Here is a 24,685-nt window from a genome sequence, read left to right as displayed (position 1 = left end):
CCATTGACTGCCTGGAGGGAATCTAATGTTATTTTAATTTCATATTTAGGTGTACTTGTGGAAATTGCTCAGTTTGTGCACTATGACACATGCGACATAGTGACATAGACACGTTACAGAAGTAAAGGCTGGACTACAATCGAGCTGTTTTCAGGCAGTTCAGGAGCAGTGTTTTCTGTGGGAGAGGGTAACTCCCTTTGGGGTGGACTTTGGGCTTTTTCACTTTGCAAACCTATTACATGCACAATAAAGATATATAACACAATAAAGGAAAGGTAAAAAAAAAAAGCCAAAAAATCATAATATGACCACTTTAAACCTTTAGACTATCAAGATGCAACACTGCAATAACTTGTAGCTTGTCAGAGTATAACTGTCCAATTTGATGCTGTCATCTTTCACTTTTCTACTGTGTCACATTTCCTTCTCAGAGCAAAACCACAACAGCCGTTGTGGCACTGTACAACTAATTAGACCTCAATACTAATTAGACTTCAATTTAACACCACTCAGAGTTACACTGAGATAACAAAAGGGGAAACAGCCACAGTGCACCACACAGCACAGCTTCATTTTGTGTAAACCCATGCTAAAAGAACCCCATGACAGTAACACCTCCATTCTTCAACCATCTCTCACTCTCAGACACACAGGCATGCTGACATTCATGCAGAAATACACACTGACCATATGCACTCTGACAGGTTCTGTGTCCTTCTCCCGCTCTGTTTTTCTACACTCGTCTTTTCTCTGCACCACTCCCCTGCACCCGTCGTTCTCAGCCAGAAAAGTGTGAATAATAGCTAATCATAGATGGGACTCAGACAGATAATTGGATGTACGCTTTCTTTACAGCAGACTTCTTCTCTCTAGATTCAGATGAGAAATCTCAAAGAAGACACATTTTCAATTTCTTTCATGATATTCTCTCTACTAAGACTGCCTTCATGTTATTGTCGCTTAACCAAATGAATATGTTCAAGTCATCAATGTGAATGAAAAAGGCATCAAAACAGAATTGGACAACCTTATACAGCACATATATTAAAATCAATGTTTTATAACAAGATATTTACACCAGTATTGTTTGACTCTTCACAGTTCAGTTCTACATATAATATGAAAGTGTTTAATGTACATTAAATAAAAAATTAAAATGTAACCGGGGAACTGTGTACATTCACAAAAGTGTATGCCTCAACCAGGGAGAAAATACAATTTGGACTCTTTGTATCTGAAGACCAGGCGCTTAAACCTTTCTAGACAAGCCATTTGAGATATCTCACAGATGTCTGCGTTTATTTTTTGTGTCAGTCATTGCTGGTGGTTGAGACTCAAGTCCTCTCAGTGAGGCTCATTTTAGAGATTGCCATCAGGATTGCTCGTTTTCCCGTTAAGCCTAGTTATAAAAAACGTCATCCTCAGACAGTGAGCTGCTGTCTACGTGTCGGACAGCCTCTGCAGTTGCAGTGCTTCTGTCCTCGAAGGGATGATCTCTCTCCTGCTTAGTGTTGGACGCCGGGGAAATTGAGTCGACCATTGGCGGAGGGACCAGGTTGGCCGCCCTGTTGTCACCATAAGTCTGGGCATGGATGCTGTACAGGTGCTGGGGAACGCTGACGCTTCCACCATCCAGCAGGAACTGAGACAAGAAGTGACTTTGTGCGGCTGAGGAGGGATAACAACAGTATCATTCAAATGGTTGCTTCTTGAAAACACTGAAAAAATTATTTGAACTAAACAAAGACAAACAATCAGTTGGGTCCTCTCAGGTTGTAGAGACTTTTGAAGCTGTAGCTCTTCACAATATTATATTATGGAAATACTACAGATGCACCCAGTGATTGAATTAGATCAAAAAAAGGTGCCATTACTCTGAACCAGCTGCTGCACGGCACGTAGCTTTTATCTTAGATATAACATATGACTGTAAATCCCATGAGAAAGCTATTTCTGTATGAAAGTACATGTAAACTCACAAGGAGCATATATGAAAGGACTTATTTTTGAAATGATGAAATACAGTGAATATCCTTCCCAGCTGGAATTTTAATGTACAATATATGGGTAAAGAATAAATACTTTTATGTAGCTGTTCAGTTTACACAAATATAATTTTGCAAGTAGGCTTCAACAGAACCATTTGAAAATGTGCTCAAATAGTAATTACAATAAAAAAGACTACTTAAGGTAACCGTAATGTTTGGGACTTGTTTTCAACAGTTAGGGCAAATTTAGAAGTCATCTTGAAATGTAGTGTGTAAGCATGAAGGTGAGATGGTGTGATTTACACTGCAGTAAGCGGCTAAAGTCAGCTGCAGTTGATTTCAATGAAGATCTTTTATCAGTTGATGAGAAGATTCTTCCATGAAATTTTCTTTTAACATCTTAAGTCCATTTCAACATGGGAATCTTTGGAGCTGTTTACATTTTGCCTTGGTTAAGTTTTTAGTCAGGGATGAGGTACCGCTACACAGCAAGCGAGTATAGGTGCTCATGTAGTCAAAAATACAATGTGCTCTACTGATGAGTACCCGTCCAATTCATGCACTTGGTGTACAGGATGGAAATTTGAAAACAAAACTAAATAACTATAGCCAGGCTAGAGGATTCATAATGCCGTAATATCATTGGACACCAGAAAACCTTACCACTAGATCCATACTACTCCCACTACTAATGGGGCATTAGTAGTGGGATAGTAAAGACCTCAGGCTGTCACCGGAGGAAATGACATGTTATTACCTAAATCAAGGGTATCTCTCCTGTATGGTGACCAATTTAGGACATCAAATTCAGCTGCACTTATGCTGCGTTCCCCTTATGTGGAATGAAAGGTGAACCATGGGAAATGAATAAACCATGAGAAAGATTCCTATGTTTGTGACTTGCAAGCCTTTGTGCCATCTGACACATTGAAATGTTGTTTGGCTGTGTCATTTACATGCTGAATGTATAGTCATCTAGCTATGGACTACGATTGTATGATAAGTAGAGTTGGCCATGTGGGGGTAAAAAATAGTGCATTTACCAAACTGGCATTACGTTATCTTGAAAGAGAGAATTAACGTTTCAGATCCTGACTATATGTATATATATCACCAAGTAGGGATATACTGAGCAGAGTAAAAGCATGTTAACATGCTTGTATTAACATGCTAATACACTATATTAGTTTTAAGCTCAAAGTAGGGGTGCAGTGGATTGGAATATGGTTATTATTTTCAACATATACTGTCATGAACTGCAGTTTTGGATGGGGATATTTTGACCTGTTAGTAACTCTTGATGACAAGTCATGGGATCTCCAAAGTCAGCAGGATTCACCCTGGGGAGACCGTGAATGTGTGTACACAATTCATGGCAGTCACATTTCACACTGTGCCAAAGTATTAAACAAATGGGCCAACAGAGTGGCTGACTGTCTGACATTACACTCCCTACAGCAATACCATTAGTGTGATTAAAAACTTAAAGTTTCCCTCCAGACATGTTTTAAAGTATGTAAAAATATGCTATTATTAATATCCCAAATAAAAAGTTTGTAAAAACTCTGAAAAGGGGCTGGAAGCACATCTACTCTTTCTCCCTCACTGAGAAATTCTGGATCTGCATGTTAGGTTGACTGGTGCCGGTGAGAGAGCATAGATGGGTCCTATCTAGATGTTAACCCTGGGTTTGCAGAAACTCGGTTAGGTTTAGGAATGCGCACAACGAAGAAACAACACATACAAATCTCATGAGAGTTTCGCAGATCCAGGGGAAGTGTAGAGACATCTCCCCCTTCAGTAGAAGAATGTGAAAGCACCTCTCTTGTGACAAACTTTGCACATATACAAGTCATGTAAAGTCAAGGTCTGACATTTTAGGGGACATAAACAAAAGAAAAACACATTTTTGAACGGAGGGATACTTTAATTGAAAAACCAAGACATACTGAAATACTGATATAAACTGTACACATCATGCTCATTCGTCCAAATTTGCTGCCACAAAACAGTAATCTGCCTAAATAGGACTGATTAGTGTGATTTTAATTATTGGGGATGGGATGTGCTCTGTGATGCCAAGAAACCATGTCTTTGAGAAATTATATATGTATCTTTTCATAACATATTATATAACCTATTATATATGTGCAAAACATATATAAAATCAATTATGTTGTGAAACAGGATCTAATTCTGTTATTTCTTATGTCTCATTTGTCTCAAAAATTGCATTAGCAACATTAAAGAAAAGAATTTAAGGTAAAATAAGGACTTTGAGATTATAATCAGCCAAACCCAGAAGGAGACCATAACAGCAGAAATACCTTTGTTGTTTTAATTGGTTGACTTGTATTCGGACACAACAAATCTGCAATGTTTGCAGTACACCCCATGGAGAAATTTCAAATTAAAATAAAAGACAAATTTAATACTAAAAGCTCCAGTGACACACACGATCCTTTTACATGACAAACCTTGCAAGCTGGTGGAGGGCTGCTCTAAGCTGTCATTCATAGACCACACGTTCATGGCTGCCTCAGCGAGGGCAAACTGCTCTGCTACTCCTGTCAAACAAAAGGCACACAAACACATTTTTCTCAGAAGTCGTCCCTTTGTTGTTTTTCATGTCTGCCACCATCACAAACAAAGGGAAATCGAATAAGTGCACTAGATTTGAGTCACTGTCATGGGATGTCTTAAGGGCTATTGATTTTTGTGGATGCTCCCTTTGTACAAGCCAATCGAACATAAACAATGCCCAGAGGCACCTGAGCGTCACTTCATCTCCACTGACCGCATCTTGTTTTTGTTGAATTAAATTTATCCTTCTGTCTCACCTGCAGCGAAGCGAGCTTCCTTGATCTCGTCCGTCATTTGGGAGTAGAATTGTTCATCCTCCTGCAGCTCAGCCCCCATCCCCCCCCAGCCTCTACTGCCTTTACCCCAGGCCCCGCTCCAACCGCCCCCACCTCCCCTGGCCTCGCCGCCTCCTCCACCCCAACCTTTCCACTCAATCAGGTGAGCAACTCGCCCCTGGGCCATTGCTGTCGGCTTGGTGATATGCTCCTTTATTGTGGCCACCAGACCTAAATAGGGGTAGGAGAAAGAGAAAGAGAGATGCTGATAAAGTGGATTAGATAAAGAGTAACCAGGCTAAAAAGATGGAATATACAGTAAGTGTGGTAGCAGAGGAAAGAAGGAGATAATATGAGGAAAAGATAAAGTGATAGGCTACATGAAATGGTGTACAGTAAGTGATAGAAAGGAAGAGAAGGGCAAATAAATGCCATAGTAAGGGACAGGGATACAGAAATGGAAAAAGGAGACACGTGGAGGGAGAAGAATCATGAGATAGTTATGCCTGAGAAGAAATTCAACATTTTTAGCATAACGCAGACTTTGAAGGTGAGCATTTACTCGTGATTTGCATAACCTGAACCATGAAAGAGGCATTTCTGCTGTTGCCTTCTGATGTAGAGCTCCATAGAAAACAAATTGGAGAAGATTGAAAATTAGAGTGTAACAGCACCCAAGGTCATTTTGGAGAGAATTGTACATTTTCTTGTTCATTATTGATATAATTTCTACAGCACTGTATGTTTCATCGTTTTGGGTTTGTGTTCCGTTATTTCCTGTTTTATTTTGGTAAGAGTTCTCCCTCATGTGTCTTGTGTAGTTTTACTTCCTGCTTGAGATTAGTTTGCTTGCCCTTATTGGTTCCACCTGTGTCTTGTTGTCTCCCCTACCTGAGTGTATTAAGTCTGTGTGTTTCCTTTGTTCAGTGTCAGATTGTTGTTGTACCATGTTCCCTGCGGTTTTTCCAGTGTCTCTGTGATTCTCCCTGTGTTCCTGCATTAACCTTGCTCCCTGGACTCTTATTGGATTATTCTTTGTTTGGACTTCTGTTACTCTTGTTGGACTTCTTCCTTGATTTCTCGGCCACCCTTAGTTGTTTTGTGTTCCTCCATATTAAGTAAAAGTAATTTTCATTCATTCCACCATCTCCATGTGTATTGTCTGCACTTGGGTCCACCTCCTGAAATGAACTGCAACAGTATGAATTTCACTTGGATAGAAAACCTAATGACAAAATAAAATTATTATTTTGTACTTTTGATAGTAATTTTAGCCTCTAGTTATTGGTTTAATTAAGTCCTTTCAATGCGTATAGGTCAAAAGGTACGTACAGACAGAGAGCGAAGCAAACTTTTGCTTTGCGTGAATTTGACCTCTGGACTGGGTCAAAACTTGAGACAAATCTTGTTGTTTTCAATTATTGAGGGAGTCCTAAGCAAGTCCTCAGTATTGTGATTTAAGTCTGACTCAAATCCAAGCCTCAAATCTACAGCTCTGCTTGCCCTAAATGGACTCTTGTCAAGCAGTTTATAACAGTGCTGTGTCTCTCTACATTGTTATTCATAATCTGTTGAATCACTGGGCAAAACTACAAAGAAGCCATCATTTCTTTTAATCACCAGTGAAAATGGTCGAAAGGTGTAGGGAAACAAAGAGTTGGAGTGAAAGAGACAGCAAACCTAGGTCATATTGCAGAACAGGCAAATTAAACAGATGTAAAAGGACAAAAAAGGAAAGGTTGAAAAGGCAAAGGTGGAGAAAGAGAACGAGGAGAAAAGGTTAAGGTAAGAAGTTCAAGAAAAAGGGCAGACCAATGTCAAGACCAGGAAGAGGGGAGGACAGAGTAACGAAGAGCAGAAGAGGAAGGAAGACTATTTCAGAGTGAGAAAATCTTAGTTAAATAAAAGAAGGAAGCCAAGAGAGTTGGCAGCCTGCGTTAACTGAAACCGAGAAAAAAAATCAGAACATGTTATTTTCATTTGAGCTCAACACCTAGAGACTCTTCTCTGTGTTGTTTTGTGCACTGTGACACCCAATGCTGTCTCACCCTGCTTTCACACTGTGACAGTTCTGTTATGAGGCTCTGTTCTGGCTGATTGTCGATGGTGAGGCAGCTATGTTTGCATCTATTTAAGTTATGTGGACACAGCAGGAAAATCCCATTTGTTTTTCAAATTGGATATTTTGGGCTTACAGTCTGTCACTGTAGTGTGAAAAGGACCAAATCATATTAAGTTGACATAGTACCCCACAGAATAGTCATGCATTTAATTTGAAGACATTTCTGTTGATTTGTAGGTATAGTGCAGCTAACAAACAGTATTAAAGACACTGTCAGCTCCTGAGGAGGGTGAAAAACAGTGAACTGTTACAATGTACTGTTTCGGGCTACTGCATGTTTCTATGCAGGCCTGATGGTGTTCTTGTATTGGGTAAAAGAAAATAAATAAACTGTTTGATTTGCTTTGTCTGTTTGAACATGAGTTTGCACAGTTAGATTGTAGCATGAAGCTTAAACCTACATTAACTTATTTTTTGGCCACTTGGGGGCAGCAGAAACAAGTTGTAAACACAGCACTGATATATTATCACCTAATAAAGTCGATAGGGTGGATTAAATACAGTTGCTTATTTACACATCCAGTACACACAGAGCATCATTAGCATGACTTTAGCTGAGTTATGTGTCTGGCCACCTGACAGATGTAAGTCCAGTATTCACTAGCTGTTTTTGGTCTTCACAAACTCTTAAAGGGAAATGTCTGACTCGTTAGCTGCTTAATGCTCCATTATGTTCACTTGCTAATTGCTAACTTTGAGATTGGATCCATTATGGATATAAAAATATTGATTATAGCAGCTTTAAAGTGTGGGTTCTATGGAAAACAAGTGTAGTCTGTTATTTAAATACTGTTTAAACATGAAGTTGGTACCCCTCACTGCATCACCAACAATTTGACATGTAAAACTGAACCAACCATAAACATATTTGAACTGCTCCGCTATAATGTCACAGCTAGAAAAAAAATGTATACAGCTAGATTCATAGATTCAAGATATTATTTTAAGGGAAGAGGCAGGATCAACAATACTGCCAGCCAATCAATGACAGGGATCACGAATAATGTTACAGTCATGTTTATGAGCCCCATACAGCCTATTTTGGTAGAGGTGTGGAGCTCTGGAAACAAAATAATTTAAAATAATAATTTGTCAATTTGTGAAAAGCTTCAGAAAATTTGTCAGAATCGAATAGCTGTAATGTAACTTTGTTATTATTCATTAAAATAAGCCTAATTGAAAGGGGAAGTGAATAATATATGGCAGGTGATGACTGTGACAAGTTCAGCCACAGCCAACATTATTGAGCTAACAAGCTTGTCAACACATCATCTGAGTTTACTTGGTTGCTGTGAGAAATGATTGGATTTCTCAGACTTGTTTATCATGTTGCCACAATAAACACAGGGTTGCAAGTTTAATCAAGTAACCAGAGTCAATCAGGAATAATTCACTTTAGAAAAACAGACATATATTGCATTATGTGAAGCATGACACCCTGCTGTATGTTGTGAGGAAACAGTGTGGATGAACAAACACAGACAGATGACCAAGCATGGAGTGTTATAAAACCTGTAGAAGCTGCATTCAGAGCTTTGTTATTTACTAGCCAATGGGCGAATAATTCTACAAAATAACATTTAATCACATTATAAAGTACTGTAAAGCGTCTAGTGTTGATTTCAATTAGTGGACCAAATCAAAGCTGCAGTGGTAGCTGTGGTGAAAAAACTATTTGGATCCAAACAATGTAGGATTTTGAAGGCTCATGATTAAAAAAGAAACAGGTATTGTTTGTTGTGTCAAGGCATCTGATGCAGCCTTTAGATGACCTTTAGACAACACCATTAAACAAGACTAAGAGTCCCATGCTAGCGGGTCTGTGAGGCTGTACTTGCTTTGAGCTAAATGCTAATGTCAGTATGCTGACATGCTCACAATAAATGCTAACATGCTGATGTTTAGAAGTAGTAATGTTACACTCGAAGCAGACTACTCAACACAGTACACACAAGAGGTACACACTCTGTTTTAAAAGTGATCTGTTGTTATAATATGAGCTTTACTGAACAAAATAACAATAATGAAGGCGGTAAGACCACTTGTATTCTGACTAACTGTTTGATCATGGTCTCGGATTTGATCCATCCATACAAATGCATTACCAAGGGTTTGGCCTGTATATGTCACCATTTTGACTATAAAATGTTTCTAAACAGTGAGCCATTTTCAACACAATTGCTGCTGAAGTTGTTACAATTCATCCTGATGGAGACATTAACGTCTGTATCACATTTCATGGCAATTATCCAACAGCTGTTGAGACATTTCACTCAAAGCCTCAAATATCCACCTGCTGGTGGCGCTAGAGGAAAAGTTGGGGGATGACCAAAGTCATCAGGTTACATCCTCTGGGAACCGTGATATCCATCCATACTTGTTGAGATATTTCAGTCTGGACCAAAATAGTGGGTTTAGTAGTGGGTTTAGCTAGATTAGAACAGATTTCAACAACTACTGGGCAAATTACCATTAAATTTACTGTTGATATTCATGGTCCACAGAGCATGAATGCAAATATTTTTGTTGACCCTCTGACCTCTCCTTTAGTGCACGCCAAAATTTGTAGATGTACACAGGAAATATCCTAATCTAATTGCCATGAAATTTAATGAGCACATTCATCCTCTTCAGAGGATGCTTAACTCCATGAACTTTATTCTTTCCTATTAACTTTGCATGCACGATATTTCATAATCCAAATGGGTCTCCATGAAATCTGCTAAACACATTATTCTACTAAAATCACATCAGGTCACATTAGGTTGTCAGCTGCATTTTGTGACTACCTAACTCAATTTAAGTGATGACTGACAAATGATTAAGTCAGAGTAAATGTTAGAAAGCTTTTTTATTTTTTACTGGACCGATTCTGTCACTCCTAAAGCAGGTGTCAACCTTTCAGCTATCCGCCTGAATGTCTGTATTTGTATTCATATATATTCATAGTTATACTGTCAGGATAATAAAGGAGCTTTCACTGGGAAAAGTTCAGCAAGGCATAACACATTACTTCAGATAATTAACCTCCCGTAGAGAGAGGGAAGCAGTCGAGATGAGGCAGACAGACACAGGATGGGGAAAAGGGATGAAAAAGAGTAGGAGGCACAAACATGAAGAGAGGAGGAAGCCAGACTCAAAAGTGGAGAAGAAAATCAAATGGAAGAAGGAAATGTGCGTGTACTTGACCTAATTGTTTACTCAAGTCTGTCTGGGTATATTGGTGTTAGAGCATGTGTGAGAGAGAAAGGGCACGAAGGAGGAGGAAAATTACATTACCAACCTCCCATGGTTACTAACGCAATTTCCCAGCTTGCTTTTTTCCCAGTCTCATATGTTTGATTCATAATTAAACACAACATGAACTAAACCTGTTGATGTTTGTGTGTGTGTGTGTGTGTGTGTGTGTGTGTGTGTGTGTGTGTGTGTGTGTGTGTGTGTGTGTGTGTGTGTATTTGTGTGTCCATCTAACCCATCAAAGAGGAGGTGGCAAGCTCGTCGATGTCATAGTGGCTGGTTTTATCTGCCACACTGCCGTTGGAGGGATTCTGGCCATCCTGCACAATATGATGCACAAGAAGAGGGAGAATAGCACATCTTTATCATTGATGGTGAAAAGCTTGTATTTCCAGTGGGAAACAAAAAAGCTTCATTTTAGCTTGTCGACACAGCATTTACGTGTGATGACTCAATCTACACATTTCCCCATTTCTTTGCCTTCAAGGAGAAATGGTGGTAGTGACAATAACAGCCAGCATTTGTGGAAATCCTTCAGCATTCACACTCTTACTGCGAACTGCGATCACAGGAAGGTATTTTAAGCTCAAACCCATATGGTTTTTACACCCAGGGAGCTTCAATCAATATGGAAAGAGAAAGTGCACTTCAAATATACTGTATTTCTCTTGGTTTAGCATTCTTGATTTGTGAGTAAAACTTTCAAGCTTTTTGAAGCTCCATTTCAAGCAAAATGGGATTACGCAGTGGTAAGTACATGCTTACACATTAGTGCATGGGGCATGGTTCTAATTCAGACTGATGGAAACCAGTTCAAATTAAGTTTTACAGACGATAAAATTTGGCATAAAAATCACTTGAATGTAAAATGAGCAAAGTGGGAAAACCGAGCATTCTCTTTCTGTTTTTCAGACTGCTGCTTCAGTGCCAGATGTGTGGTCACTGCAAAACCAAGCTCTTGGTCCTTCCATCAGAGAAACTGCTCTTTTTACTAAACCAAATCAATCATTCTTTTACAATTGTTATTCAATATCATTACATCTGTAAATGTATCTTTAAATAACCATCATAAGACATTGTTTGGCAGATTTAACAATTATTTTATTTGTAATGCTTTAAAAAGTAACTTGTATAGGCAAATAAAAAGATTATTAAAAAGGCTGGGTTATTCACCTAGAAATCATAAACTAAATGTCTTTTAATATTTGAGATGTCATGGTTTTGGGTTTGTGTTCAGCTATTTCCTATTTTATTTTGTAATGTGTTCGGCTACCTTTGTTTGCTTTCCCCTCCAATTTTGATTGTTTGCCCTGCCCTAATTAGTTTCACCTGTGTCTAGTTATCCTGCCCTCACCTGTGAATTTTATTCTGTGTGCTTCCTTTGTTTTGATTCAGATTGTCGTTGTGTTTTGTCAAGCGTCCTGGTCTTTGTTCCTGTTTTTACCGCTGAGTTTGGGATTGTTTTCTCAGTTTCGTTTGTACTATTTCCTGGATGCGGTGGACTCTGGTGGATTATTTTTGGCTTTGGTGCACTGCTTTCCTGGTTGTTAGACTACTGCCTGCCTGTAATCAGTGTAAGCCTTTTCTATTTTACTAAATCATTGAACTGAACCTGCTGTGCTCTGTCAGTGTTTGGGTCCAATTCCCTGTTTCTCCTGCTACCCTGCTTGACACTCACTACAACATGAGAATTTGTAAAATGCGGGTGACATTCATTTTAATAGATGTTCATATATAAAATACACAAATAGAGAGAAAGCTTCTTGCTCATTAATGATCTTTGTAAAAAGCAGGAAATTTCACTCCAGAAGCCTGCATGGAGAGTGTGATGGAGCCTTACTGAGGAGCAGATTGAACATGTCATGTGCGAAGGAGATATTAACCATAAAATGGAGCCGATCTTCCTGCCTACAGCTACACTTATCTCACTGTGCAATAAACATATCTTAGGCAGATAATTTACTAAATTACAAGCTAAATCCGAGCCGTGCTGTTCGTGTTAAGAGAATTCCAGATCATTTTGAAGCGAGCTGGTAATGTGGACTATTAAAACCCTCCATTAAACATTCTGCTTATATCACTTATTGAATCACTAAAAACACTCAAATTGCAGAAAAACATATTTCCATTCTTATCTCTAATGGTATTAGTAATGCTCATAGTTTTGGTTTTATTTGCCCAGATTTTGAGAGCGCTGTCTGATATTTCTTCCCCTAACCTGATACAATTTAGATGAGTAAAATTTTGTTTGTGGTACTCACAGCATTGAAAAATATTATTAAATATTTCAACAAGACACATCATCCCTATTACACTGGATAATTGAACACAATGTTAACATTTTTTCTAGGAACTATTTATTTATTTTTTGCTAGAAAACAGTTCCACTGAAAGCTGTTTTAATTCTGGTGAGCCAACACCATAAAAGCCAATACATGTTGCTTTCAGTCTACATATGGGAGGCAGACACATTGAAAAGGCCAGTATCAGAACAAGGTAAAGGTGAGTGCTTTTATTCACCTTGACAGAGGATGGCTGACCCTCCTCAGTCTGGTCCTGCAGTGCTGTTATGGGATGGTGGAGCTCTGTAGGGAATCACACACACAAACACTGGTGTTAGATTCATGCTCTGTGTGTTTTATTTTATTTATTTTTTTGGTGTGCGTGTTTCGAGGCAGGGGTCATGGTCTTTCAAGCCAAAACCCTTTTGCCTCAAACGGCTAGGAGTCATGCGAGGCTCATATATAATGGATGAGACACAGAGAGAGCAAGAGCGTTGAATCCTCATTGAGTAATTTAACCAGAGCTTCTCTGCATATTTAACTTTGCTCCAGCCCACACGTTGCCTATTTGCTTTATAATTGATGTTGATGAGGTTCATATGAATGACAAGAGGAAATGAAGGGCAGTTCAGAGCGATAGAGAATTAACATCATAAGAAAGGTCAAAGTGGCCACACACACTTCTATCTTTGTGAGGACAGTCGTTGGCGTAATGCATTCCCTAGCCCCTTAACCATCATAACTAAATGCCTAACCATAACCTAATTCTAACCTAACCCTTAAACCCAAGTCTTAACCTTCAAACACCCCTTTGAAGTTGTGAGGCCAAAATGTCCTTGCACTGTAGGTAAAAAAAAAAAAAAAAGTGTTTCAGTCCTCACTATGTAACAAGTACACACACATGCAGGAACACAAACACAAGCTTGGGGTCTCCCCTGGGAGATGTCATCAAGACAATTGGCTGTCGCTATGGAAACGCTACAGCAACAGGAGGCAAGTGATACCCTTCCATTTACTTAAGTCACGGTCACCAGCCACTCATACACTGGGAATTAAACTGAAAATATACTGGATGAGCTGGTACACCTCAAATCAACTTTTTGTTTTATTAGATTTTTTTGTTTTGACAGCACATTAGTACTTATTCCCAAAAGAGGCCCTGCTGCCAGCTGAGGCATCGTTATTTTATTCAGACAGCTTCTGAGATGCAACAAACTACCTAATTTCCACCTAAGGCAGGGGCAGTGAGCAAATATGAGAGAGAAAATTGCAACCCAAGTCACATCTTCAAGTCAAGTTGAACATAAGCTTCGGATGGAGCTGCCGTATCCTAAAGCCACTGTTGTCCTCCGCTTATCCTCACAATCCCTCCCATCAACCTCCTGCCCCCAAGTCTTGTTTCTAAAGCAATCTCCACGGATTCACTCAGATCAAGAAGAGCTGCGAAAGAACAGATCAAAATAAGTTTTCGGATGAATGCTTTCATGGCAGAATTTGTACATCAGTTTCACACTAATTATTCCTAAGATGGATTCACGTCATACAAACACTTCTGTCAGGCTAAAAATGTGATTTTAGGTGGTTTTAGCCTCCATCTTTGCTGTCCACACCTTTTAAGGGTGTCTTTACTTTAATTTACTGTGATTTTCTAGTTTCTCACACACAGCTATCCCTCAAAAGCATGATGTAACTAAAACAAAATGTTTGTTGGCTACTGTCAACACTACCTACAGGTTGATCCAACCCTCAGACAGACACACAAACAGGTGGACTCGGGTACTGACCTTTGTGACCTTTGCAGAGGCAGGCACCCATGCTCTCAGGACTGCTGGGCGGTTATCTGTTCACCATGGTGGCTGGAGGAAGAGGAGTGGGTGAAAGAGAGGAAGAAGGGGAGGGAGGAAGGAAGGGAAGAAAAAGAGGCAGCAGCAGCAGAAGTATCAGTCAGCGGAGGAGCAGAGAGACGTGAGGAACTGAGGCAGGGGGAAAGTAAGAGCGGATGCCAAATGAGCTGCAGGCTGATGCATTGGCTGACTTTGTTGTACAGGAGGAGAGAGGTGAGAGAGCGACACAGACAAAGTGTGGGGAGGGGGTGAGAGAGAGAGAGAGAGAGAGAGAGAGAGAGAGAGAGAGAGAGAAAATCAAGGAGAAAGCATGAATGCCTGTTTGCTGTTGATTTTGAATCCCCTCCCATCTATTTCTTCTATTCTCCTCCCACTCTAGTCTCCCTCTCCATCCTACTCTATATAGGAGACTCTCACTGTGAATGAACGGCTTGATGACAGAACTATATGTTGAATATTTTAATCTATGAAAACAATTCAGCACCTTGCTTTACAGTACACAATAATGTCTACTTGCTCCTATTAATGTACAGTATATTACTAATGTACAGTGTATTACTGGGCACTATCATAGCACAGTGTATATTCAATACATATTAAACTTAGAGTATGGTCCTAGTTAGATAGGGCTTAGTATGGTTTAAAAATGTTCATATATATCCAATATATCATTTATATCCAATACGATATATACTGTTGGTGATGAGACCAAAATTATACTGTTTTTAACAACTCATGTGAAAGAATATAATATTTTCTTCAAAATTAATGTTTAATCACAAATGTTGTAAACAAAGAGTAAGAATCTAGCCTGGCATTCTATGGCAATTTTTGGTATGTGACAGTTTAGATGTTCTATGCTACAAACATATAAATTTTGAAGTTTGATGCCAGCCATCCATACTGTAATATATAATCTAATAGCACACTCATTCACCATTGAGATTACAGTAAAACTTCACAGACAATTCAGACATATATATAGACTGGATAACACACATTCACACCTTTTTATACACATCATGCTGTGTCTCCTGTGACCTCGTTAGCTCTGTCACACACACACACACACACACACACACAGTTGTGTTTCCATCACTTCAGAGGACATTACATTGACTTACATTCTTTTCCTGGAGTCTTATCCTAACCATAACCACTACTTGTATAACCCTTAAACCTTAACTTAAACCTATCCTTACCCTAACCTTAAACCAAGTCTTCACCCTAAAATGTAATGATTTATATTATTATATTATATTGCGTTTTGTCCCCAGAAGGAAGGTGAGTCCCCACCATGTGACTGTAAACAGATTTATGTCCCCACAACATGAGAAATACATGTCCACACACACACACACACACCCCACTATAATGAAACAATCAGACACAATATTCCTTCCATGGCCCTTGCTGTCCCTGCTTGTCTCAGATGGTGCGAATGCTGGGATAATGTAACTAGGGCTTTGCTGACATCACCTGCAGCAACAATGCCCCTGCCTCCATCACAGGGAAAATAATGTTGCCATGGCAACCAAGCCGCTCCATGCAACAATACATGGGGAGATTTTTGTTGACTGATATGCCTGAGCTTAAACTTTTATTAGCCTGAAACCTCAGCAAGGACCTGGAATGCCTTTCCAGGGGTTATTAACAGTGTTGCAAGAAACACATGGAAAAGCTCAAGGACCCTTGTTGCCCCCTTCAAGGAATTGTGAAATCCCTCTGGAATATTCTTAATGATCTCTCGAACCTTTTTAAAGACTTTTAGGTCCCCGAACCACATATTCAGATGCTCTCTTTGTTATGACAGGGCTGGTTAGGAGCAGTCTGACCTCTTGTGGTAAAAAGGCAAAAGTGCAGCAGTTCTATCATCAAATGCAGTGTATCTTGAAAAGCAATATGCGCATATGTTATGTTTCAGAGTATTTTCTGTTCATCATGAAACCAAACAAGGCTCATGGTCAAAGCAGGAAGGTCTGTGAGATTACAGAGTGAGTGCAGGGGAAAAGTGTTCCATCAATAATTCAGTCCAGCAGGAGAAAGTCTTCCCTAATCCCCCAAGGGTCGGTTCCTGCCTCTCACCTTGCATGTTGCAGAAAAGTCAATTTCTCGGCTGTTAGATACTTACATCTCTACCTCACAATCCTTCACCATGTCTCGACCCCGGCTGTTGTGCAAACCTTTTTGTCCCTGCGTGCAGTTACATCTACAGCCCATAAAACTGGCTTTCTTATATGTGTGTGTGACTGAATCTCTACTCTGCTTAGATCTTCTATCAAACACAATAAATCTTGAATTTGTATAGATGAGAATGTGGGTTTGTACCTAATAGTTGGAGAGCAAAGGGAGCAGAGGGAATGTTTAACGTCCACACACACATACATGCTGTGATGCTCCTCACTGGGAAGCCACAGACATTCAGCAACAATCATTTCTGCGGTCCCTTGAGGCAAAGAGGGAGTTGGATGCCTTTCAATACTGGATGATTCTCAAATATTGCAATTCATATGCACATTGTACATGAAACACTGTTTTCATTTTATACTGTCAAGTTATACAAGTGTGAGTACTTGGATTCTCTAATTGCTAAAGAGTAATGATTCAGCTTCTGGGTAAATTAACGTGTGTGTGTCAATGTGGGAATTTCCCGCTCGGATATAAGTAAAATATTATGGAAAAAAACCTAATTGCAGGTATATTTTAAACCTTTCACAAGGTCAAGCTGACATACCACCATGCTTTTTATAGACCCACTCTGCTTCACATTCACACAGTTCCACATTTCACACTTGGAGCTGCCCAGTTCAATCCTCCACTGTCGGTCAGCGGGAGATGAGAAAAATTCAGCTCTTCAAGGAGAACAAGAGTCAAAAGTTTTATATGAAAACTCAACATGGTTTGGCTGCAGTAGCTCCACTTGAGGTTGAACGATCACATGCAACAATAACACCAGCCCAGATGAGGCTCTGGTTAAGGCTTGTTTGGCGAATGGCATTAGCCTTAGAAATAAAATGGCAAACTGAGACCAGAGAGTTTTGAGGTTATGGCGCTTTTGGACCGCTGCTGTTCTGGTTTATATCTAAAGTTCCCACCTCATAATGAAAGTAAATAATAGTCGTAATACTGTGATTTAAATCTTGCAAAATGTTAATGTTAACTGAAAGCAGAAAGCAGGATATATTCAAGTTGCTCAAATTCAATTAGTCAGGTCTAAAAATCAAGTTGCTCATATATTTGATTAAATTCAAGATGAAAAACTCAAACTTGAACATCCAGATTACCAAAGACAGTTCTTCCTCTTGTATTTTAGGTAGATTAGATGCTTGGATCATGTGACCGGCATAACGTAACCTGTTAGGACAGAGGTCTGAACAATTACATTCAGGCTCAGTTGTTAATAGATCTTTTACACAACATGTCATAGCAAGAAACCTTGATGATCAAGTTTGAATTCTTCATCTTGAATTTTGGTGTCTGAAGTTCATCAATCCAGTTTGAGGAACTTGATTTTTTGACTTGACATGAATTTTTCGATTTTTAAATCAGGATTTGCACAACTAGAATTTAACTGAATTGAATATAGTGTTTTGAGTATTGGACATCTGAATTTGTGAACTGTAAAAAGATGAATATGTAAAAACTTTTTTTGTTTTTTAAATGGCATTACTTGAAAATGATCTACTGGAAGAACCACGTAAATTCAGATAGATCTTTTCAGAGCAAATTAGGTATTCAGTTGCTGGTAATATTTAAATAATTTAGGATATTATTTCCTTCTGTACCTCAGGCTTCAGACCAATCAAATGCAACTATTTTAAAGAAACATTTTTATTACATGGTAGTGTTTTGTTGCATTAGACTAGAAAATCCCATCTCACAGCTAGGAATTTTATAGCATTTCAGAAGATCTAAAGGAGCCATTTCAGTTCCTTATATATTACATTTTTGTTACAGATTTTAAACAAACCAGTAAAGTCCTCTTGATATTTTCTGGGTGAATTTAAATTAGCTACCCAAAGGCAAAAAGAGTCTCAATGCTAAAGTACACAAATACAAAGCTTCTTCACAGCACCTTGTTTAAAGAAATAGTTACAGTAGTTACAAAGCAGGAGTAGGGAGGCAATTAGCCTAGCTTAATAAAGACTGGCAGCAAACTATTTCTTGACGAACAAGTTTATTCATCTGCCCAGTTATTCTGTGCAGCATCTCCAGCTATTAAAGTTAAACCACAAATTGTCATTTTTGTATTTCTATTTGTGTACAGATTAAACAAACAAGATACAATGTGTTAATTAGTGAGCTCGGACATGTCTACAGGTGCATTTTTGAAGTGTGGAGAAAGTAGAGCTAGCTGTTTCACCATAATTTTACCTGCCCTCTTCCTGTCTGACTGTGGATTCTCAACTACTCCTGTTTGGACTTGCTGCCTTTGCTTGTAAGCCAATGTATTGTCCTTTTTCCATTAAAATCATTGAACTGTTCAAGCCTGCCTGGTTGTCAGCATTTGGGTCCTCTTCCTTGCTGCTTTGTACACACCCCTTACGGTATTTCCCAAATGTTGAAGGGCACCACATTTTCTAACTTCTGAGGTTCCAACGCCCATGACAAAAACTTACACTATTAAAAGTTTTGGCTAGAGCCCATTTTGGACTGTAATGTGCTTGTCCTGATCGTATCTTCAACCTGCAGGATTTGATATGTTTTTCTTTGTTTATGTATTCTGGAGTCATTACAAGATCTACATTTCACTTTTACATGTCATTCATAAGTAAGCAGAGGAAACCTGTATGGAGCTCCTTGTTGGCTTTCGCTTTGGCTTTCTTTGCAGAGTTCAGAGACACACATGCCAAGCACAACATGAAGAATGCTGGGAAATAGCTCGGCGAAACAACGGAGGACAGTTGTCCAACATGACTAACCCTATGAGACTTTCTGAGGAAGTGTGAGGGACTTTCTGTGGCTTGCCTGCACATGTGGACGGTGAATGGAAGTCTCAGTTCCATTTGTCTCAATAACTAAGTAATCATAGTTGTATGTATTGTGTGTTACGGCCTCATTCTGCCAGAACTCCCACTGTGTCAGGCACAATGAAATCATAATATTAGCTCTAGAATCACATGATAGACTGAGCATGTTGAAAACCACTGTCTGCAGATTGACCACTCTTCCCTCCCTTTCCTGTCACTTCTGATCTCTTTTTCTCATTTTCTGTGTTTTGCCACAGAAGCACCAAAATAGCCCTCTTAGCTTTGAGGAAAACATATTTTGATGACACCAACCTAAAGGGCTGCTTTGCCTCGCAAAAAAAAGGATGTGAAAATGGGGAGGACTTTTGCTGGCTAATGGCTGTGGTTACTTGGCCTGCAGCAAAGTTGGCACGGTCTCTCAAGGCTACACCAACAGGAAGCTGCATTAATCCATAGCTGGGCTGAAGTAATTCACTCCCTTCTTTATTCAAGGCTTTGCCAGAGTTTCAGCGGACCACCTCGGCCGTCCTGGTAGAGAAGAACAGGAGTGGGAGGCCTGAGGGCCTAACTGAAACCTCCCCTCCATGTGCTCCCTAATTGGTTTAATGACCGTAATTATCTGCTGGGGTGCATGTTGTGCAGGGTACGATTAATGGCCTCCAAAACATATGCAGACGGCCGGAAATTAAGAGAGCGGTGCGCTGAGACAAAGAATAGCCCTGCAGGAAAAAAGAGCCATGAAGTTGCAGAGAGAGACGCATCCTGCTGGGTAAGAGAAATAGAATAATGACACAGCGCTTGCTTTTCAATGGGAATTTTGTTGCTGTTAAAATGTTATATTAACTTTTGGGGCTTGGTTCATCTTTAGAAAAAAAACATTTAATTAGATGTAATGAGGCACATATCTGGACCTTTACAGGACATACCACCCATGCAGTTAAAAGGTAAAAGTGAACTTCACGATGCTCCAGAAAACATCCATAAACAAGCAATCATCAACGTGGCTGAAAGCTGAATGACTTAAGTTGCAGTACCACTAATGTCCTCTAGATTCTGGCTCCAGATCTCTGACTGTATTGAATTCCATTTTAAAAAGTTCAGCTTTTCAGATGAAGTAATTGTTTTTGCCCTAATTTTATTTCAAAGGCTTATGCCATTTGCCACAACAGTCCAAAACCCAAAGCTAATGAGTTTACTATCACATAAGACCAAGAAATACAGCAAATCCTCACAACTGAAGCTGGAACTAGGGAATGTTTGGCATTTTTTCTTATAAAATAACTTATCAAAATAATTTTCTGTCAATTGACAGATTTATTAATCAACTAATTATTTCAGCTGTACTTCACTCAGTATATGTCCTGGTGGTGATTTTGAGAATCATTGTTCCATTAAGGAAGTTACTGGTACTTTATTATTTTTATTGTGAAATGCAAGTCAAATCAGGTTGTATGTATGTACATATATTCTATTTATCAATAGATGCAGATAAAACCACTTCTGTACTATTGCATAACACCTATTTATTTATTTCAACATTATTTTCACTGCCATTTACTCTGCATTGCTTGTATAGCAAAGTACCATACCACAATCCTGTTTATATAGTACCAATGTGACCTGTATATACTGTAGAAACTGTATGTTTTATTTTCATAACTACTACCTGAACATAATAGCTATATATTTATGTTTGCTTATCTTTGTTTAGCCTTGCTATCTGTGTTTAGCTGTATGCCTATTTTTGTATCTTCCTGTGTTGTTGTTTTCAGCTCCGTGTATGTAAAATATCAAGAGCTGACAACCCAAATCCATTTCATTGTATGTGTCAACATACTGTACTTGGCCAGTAGTTGACTCTGATGTTTTAGGGATATGTTTTATTAAATGACAGGTGTCTTAGCCTATCAGAGTGGTTGCCACTCAACCCACTCTACTGGTCTACCATGCCCTGCCTTCCTCCCCTTTAATTAAATGTGGATTTTCTGGGTCCAGTAGCTTACAACAATAGCAGTGAGCAGTAACCTGTGGTTGAAATCACAGACAAAATACAGACATGTTTTTGCAAAATGTATGTCCTTGTAAAACTATAAAGCCTAAACTAAATCATAGGCGCATATAAAATCCACCCTCATAGACCTAATTCTGGACCTTACAGCTTCTCCTATATTTTATGGGTCTTTATGGGCCTCTTTTCTGCAATTCTATACTATACTGTGGTACTGATTCTGTCAAATTAGGTGTTTAGAATTTTTTACACTGCAAGATGCTCTTATTAAAAGTTAGTTAAATTAGTGCATTGTGCAAATTAAACACAACTTCTCTCGCTCTGAGCAGGTTTAATATTGAGAGGATCACAGAATATCTTAACATCTGCTTTGATTAGAAAAGTACATTTAAATACACCATAGAAAATCCTGTTGGTAAACAGTGACAATAGCTTGTTATGAATCAACTTCCCACCTGTATGAAGAGGATTGTTGAAGCACTTTTCCTCTCAGTTCTGGATTATCGAGATGCTGCTGCCCCCACTCCAAATCCTGTTTCCTATTCAGCCTTTAAGTTCATTAATTGAGATAATTACAACACAAATCACTGAAAACTAAAAGATATAACAACTGCTGTTATTCACAGTCTACAAAGCCCTGTTCAGAAAATGACCATCGTAAATGCCTTCATTGAACGTCAACTTTAATGGCAATTGATTGGGTAAAAACTGCTTTCGATCTTAATGTTGCGGTTACATAGACCATTTTCATTTTCATTCATTCATTCAACCTTTATTTAAATCTCGAGGAATCATTGAGAGCATGCCCTCATTTTCAATGACGTTGAGAGTACAAAACAGAATAAATGCACACAAAAAATAAGTGACGAGAAAACAAACAAACACACAGCAACAGAGTATAGTTAAAAAAAAATACATTCAAGTGCGGAGTAGTTTGTAATCATGCTTTTAAATTGACCTATAGATACAACTGTGTTGAGTTTTAGTGTGTGTTGTAAAATGTTCCAAGTGTGTGCAGCACCAAAACCAAAAGCAGTTTTCCCAAATTTAGTATTTGCACGCAGGACATTGAGCATATTAAAATTTATTTTAATAAAAATCCTAGAGCTTGATCTTTCCAGTTTAGTACTTCTGATGCAGGCTAGAGGACAGTGGTCACTAAGGCCAAGCGCAAAAACTCCAGAAACAGTAAATTTGTCCCTACTATTGGACAGAATCAAATCTATCAATGTTGATTTTGAAGGATCCTTTAAATTAGGTCTGGTCAGCTCATCAATTAGCTGTGACAGATTAAGATTGTCACACATCTCTTTTAGACTATTTGAGTCATTTGCTAACCAGAAGCAGCCCCCCTGTCACCTAGAACCAGCATCTCTGAGTTACTGTACTGAGCAAGTAAGTCTGCTAGTTTTTGTGGTCATCTTGTAGACTACCTGCCTGTAACTGCTTTATTTGAGCCTGCATCTAGTTTATTGTCCATTATTTTGTCATGTTGTCTTATTGTATTTCTCAGTGTGACTGTTAACTGTGTCGCTGCAAAAAAAAAACACACACAATAAGTTCAGATAACCTACCATGTCTAAATAAAAGTTAAACAAAATAAAATAAAATACAATAAAATATGTTGTTAGCTTTCCGTTTGTGCAGACTTCAATGGAACTTTGTCCCCTAAAGGGCAAAAATCTCTGGTCTCTGCTGGTCCAATTTGATGATTCTGTCCTTGACAAAACCTTCTTGAAAACTTTGGAACAGCAGCCCCAAGATTTTTATAGGCTCTTGTAAATATGAATCTCTGAGAACGTATGTGTTGAGTGACATCAGCACTGTCATTAGCAGGAATATGGAGTGAATTAGGCCGCCGTTTCAAAATATACAAAGAGTCTGCAGAAAGACAAGGCTTATGTCAACAGCGGCTTGTGTTTCTGGTCTCCACTCCCCCTCACGTTGCCTTGTGCTGACATCAAACAGATCTCAGCAGCACAGTTTGGCTAATGCTAGATGCTGTTAATAATTATTTGCTCCTTACTATGTTATTAAATGAGTTCATTAAAGCATTTTGTTCCAGCAGCTTAGTCTGTTTTTACATAGATTAAACCTGGAGAGGAGCGGAGCTTTGGAGAATTCAGAGTGTAATCTTGGATCAGGACTTATAAACTCTTTTAGTTGGGAGTGCAGTGAAAATAGGAAAATTGAGGGGCTTGGAGGAGATTTAGGGAGCAGAATAATCTGCAAAAGCCCTGGAGTGCTGGTGAGAGAAACAGCAGCGGAAAGACGCAGGAAGACCAATATAGACAGAAATTGGAGGATGTGTTTTCTGGTCAGGAACCCATTGCTAAAATTAGCGAGGATGTAAATTCCTCAGCGTTGCCGGTTTTCAAATCCGCGCATGACACTGAGAGCTGCCAGGAGAACACAAAACAAACAAAAAAATGGAAGGTTGGCGGTATAGGGAGAGGTTATACATGAACAGTGCCATGGTAATGTTTTCCTTCTTCCTTGTTTCTTTTCAAATTGACCTTCGCACTGAGAACAAAGACATCTAACGAGCCACAAAAAGGAGGAGAAAAGCTCTGAAAAGCAAAAGCCGCGGCCCCCACACACAACAGTCCACAGGGGTAGGCTTGGACCCTGAACGCCAAGCCTTCAACACAATCACCACACATACTATTGTGGCCTGCAGTTAAAGCCCTGGTATGGCTCAAATCTCCAGCTAACCCCCTCCACCCCCACCCTCACCACCAGGCCTAACTCTCCCCCCCGCTCTTTCTCTGTCTCTCCATGCATCCCTGTCATTTACAGTCCTAATGACAAGACACAAACTTCCACACATTCAACCCCTGCAGAGCGAGGATAATCACATTACAGCCGAGGACAGGGACATAAACCAAACTCCTCCAGCAGTCAGTTTGGGCGCACTCAGACGTGGATTTGCATAAATCCAAAGAGTACAGTCAGCAGCTAAACGGTGTGGCTCTGCTCCTCTTTTTCCATCGTAGATGGAAGGAAGAGAAAAAAAATCCACCACGCTGTGAAACACTGAGGGTATGGATGGAAGGAGATGGAAAACAGTGGAAGACTTTCTCAATTTACAGTCACCACACAAAGCCAGAACTATTTCTAGGCATCCTATTGGTTTAACAGAGGCAAGAACACACAGCCAGCTGGAAGTCAAGGACAAAGACTCATAAGGGAGTAAGTGTCAAATCCAAGTTCCCATGCTCCATCTGCACTGGGCTTGTTCTTGCTACTTCTCTGTTGACCCGCAGATTAATTCAATACCTAAATATTGACATTCCTCTTTCTTGTGTGTGGGTCTTATCTCAGGAATGCATTTAAGGCTGTGTCACTTGTATCAATCAACCAAAGCTGATAATTT

At 39.2% G+C, this 24,685-nt stretch overlaps 1 protein-coding gene across 1 annotated transcript; it reads right to left on the bottom strand.

Moving 5' to 3' along the window:
• Positions 1-1,018: 1,018 nt before the first annotated feature.
• fam131c (family with sequence similarity 131 member C) lies at positions 1,019-14,505 on the bottom strand. Its single transcript, XM_044212155.1, has 6 exons — positions 14,272-14,505; positions 12,726-12,790; positions 10,441-10,525; positions 4,829-5,077; positions 4,466-4,555; positions 1,019-1,668 (listed from the first exon to the last, which is right to left on the bottom strand). The coding sequence occupies exons 1-6, from the start codon at positions 14,300-14,302 to the stop codon at positions 1,400-1,402; spliced, it is 789 nt and encodes a 262-aa protein (XP_044068090.1). The 5' UTR covers positions 14,303-14,505; the 3' UTR covers positions 1,019-1,399.
• Between the last annotated feature and the right edge of the window lie 10,180 nt (positions 14,506-24,685).

This window comes from Siniperca chuatsi, linkage group LG10 (assembly GCF_020085105.1).
Source record: "Siniperca chuatsi isolate FFG_IHB_CAS linkage group LG10, ASM2008510v1, whole genome shotgun sequence".
Classification (NCBI taxonomy): domain Eukaryota; kingdom Metazoa; phylum Chordata; class Actinopteri; order Centrarchiformes; family Sinipercidae; genus Siniperca; species Siniperca chuatsi.
The sequence above is the reverse complement of the archived record's forward strand: the minus strand, read 5'-3'. Positions and strand labels throughout refer to the sequence as shown.